At 36.4% G+C, this 2,410-nt stretch overlaps 1 protein-coding gene across 1 annotated transcript; it reads right to left on the minus strand.

Moving 5' to 3' along the window:
- Positions 1-429: 429 nt before the first annotated feature.
- Positions 430-1,342, minus strand: LOC149197171 (36.4 kDa proline-rich protein-like). Its single transcript, XM_089403867.1, has 2 exons — positions 753-1,342; positions 430-642 (listed from the first exon to the last, which is right to left on the minus strand). The coding sequence occupies exon 1, from the start codon at positions 1,192-1,194 to the stop codon at positions 757-759; it is 438 nt and encodes a 145-aa protein (XP_089259993.1). The 5' UTR covers positions 1,195-1,342; the 3' UTR covers positions 430-642; positions 753-756.
- Between the last annotated feature and the right edge of the window lie 1,068 nt (positions 1,343-2,410).

Genomic DNA, 2,410 nt, shown 5'->3' on the forward strand with positions numbered 1-2,410 from the left:
TGAATAAACTCATAACAGAAATATACCAAGGGAGATTCCAGTATAATGACAAAGCAAAAGCAACAATATTGTAATATGACAATTTTTAAAGGCAATATGACATATAATTTTTTACGGCAGGATTGAAAAAGATATATTGTTATAATATGCTAGCGAGATCTCACACAGGCTTCAATTGTCTTTTTAAAATGCAGGAACAAGAATATTGATATCAATAAATCTTTTCTCCAACGAAAACTTTGGCGGGGAAGTTCTAGACGCTTCCTATAGTGCATTTTCGATCCAAAATTTTCTGTCTGAAGAACAAAACATTCAGCCATTTAAACTAGCAGACATTTAAATATCCAGTGTTATTTATAGTGCGAATACATTTTAACTCTAAATAACCATATTTCTTGTAGGAATAGTAAACCATCAAGACATTTAAACTAATCAAATATAAATATCCACAATCTTATCTATAAATATAGATATGCACTATTTATTTTATCTATCGTTGGCGTACATCAAAACACCTGACCGCTCAGAATAACGATAAATCTAGATATCCACTTTTATTTGTAGTGGGAGTACATCACAATAGAATTTGTGTAGGCATCCTTCCATGGCTTTAGGGGCTGATTATTGTCACAATATTTCACCCTGCAGTCCATAAGCAATGTTGACATACTATAATTAGACCTAATTTTAAACAAAAGCAAAATAAATATATGTATTAATTACTAAAATATGAATAACACCGCATCAAATACCTTCCTAATTGAGAGGTGGGCATGTGAATCCGGAAGGAGGGGTAAGGCCGCATTGAACAAAAAGTTCCAAAGCCAGTGGGAGGATGACATTGAGGTTGAGTAGTTTTAGGCGAATAGTTGTGCAGAAGCACAGCGCTGCCTCCAACTCCAAAACGCCTTGTATCACTGGGCAGCACTGGTTGACAACAGGGTCTCCAATGCCCAAGTGCACTAAACTCCCCAGCAAATCAACACAGGCTCCCAGTTTCAGTGCATCTAAAGGGCATGATGAGCTTCCTGCTCCTCCTGGTCTACCACCTGCAGGGCTGCTTCCTTTGCTAGGGACGCTAGGAGTCTTTGCAGCAGGAGGACAGTTAGAGCTGCCACTAGCCATGACAGGGGTGGACATGGCGGTTGCTACACCGATCATAATTATAAAAAGAAATGCCACAGCCTCGCCCATCTTGGATCAAATCCGCTAATTCCTCTTCCTCTTACAGAATAGCGCAAGAATAGATCGCAAACGAGGGAGGAAGTTGGAAGATTGAGCTCGGGGAGATGGATTTTATAGTAGATGTCAATAATTCAATATTCCATCACTCTCACATAATCATCGTTATGGCAAAAGTTCACATGGCATGTTACTCAGAGGGAAATCAAATGTGCTGTATATGCCTTTTAATAATAATGTACACTACTGACATCCATGTGAAGGTAAAACTCATCCAACAACACCAACTTCGACCGAAATGGTATTCTACAGACGTGGATTCCCAGTGACCACTGTTAGTGAGAATTGCAATTCTGTTTCAAAGCTTTTTAAACAAATTCGAATGGGTTCTTTCATTGCATGGTGCATAGAAGCTGTCAACATAATGTTTAAAGTAATTTAACTGGCACCATTACGTAGACAAGTTATCAACAGGGAGGGATATTGTGCTCTTAATTGTATAGTTTACTTCCCCTTTTGCTCCCATTTACAGCTGTCCAAATTTTGTCCCACGGAAAAACAAAATACATTATCCATTCCCCAGGATTTCATGGGGTTTCAAACGTCAGTCACTACTGGCCATTTGTTTCCAATAAGATTCTCTGACAATCAGAACTAAGATCATGTTTTCTCCAACGCCAATGAGTACTGGCCACATGTTTCAAGTAAGGTTCTCTGACAATCAGAACGAACTTGCCTCACATCTACACAGCTTCATCATCTTATTTCGTCTACACTAAGGAGCAAATTTTGAAGTATTAAACACTTCAGTGTCATCCAATACTCAAGTTTCTCATCCCATAGTTATCTTTATGTTCACATTGTGACAAAAATAAAAAGAATAACGATAAACATCAATATTTGATTGTGTCAAAAATTTCTGTGAATAGTGTCGCAATGAAATATTAATAATAAACATCACTACTTCCCAGGTGGTTTCGTAAAACAGAAATAGAAATTTAATTCAAAAGATTCCTAATGATGTCAAAACTCATGAATTTGTTAATGTGTGGTTATTAAGTCTTTGAGAGTGAAAGTCAGTTGTGTGGATACAAACTTAATTTTCTTTTTTAATCGGTGTTTAGTTTTGATGGAGTTTATTATTATAGAAGAAGTATAGAAATTATTGTTTTTCCATTTAGTCTAGTTAGAACTAAATCTTAAAAAAATGCAATCAATTATATAGGTT

This window comes from Pinus tabuliformis, chromosome 2_2, assembly GCF_031772625.1.
Source record: "Pinus tabuliformis cultivar Carrire ecotype Pingquan chromosome 2_2, CPIR1, whole genome shotgun sequence".
NCBI classification, from domain to species: domain Eukaryota; kingdom Viridiplantae; phylum Streptophyta; class Pinopsida; order Pinales; family Pinaceae; genus Pinus; species Pinus tabuliformis.

Bases quoted from the DNA above. Each gene is read 5' to 3' on its own strand.
- LOC149197171 (XM_089403867.1), bottom strand. From the start codon at position 1,194: ATGGGCGAGGCTGTGGCATTTCTTTTTATAATTATGATCGGTGTAGCA.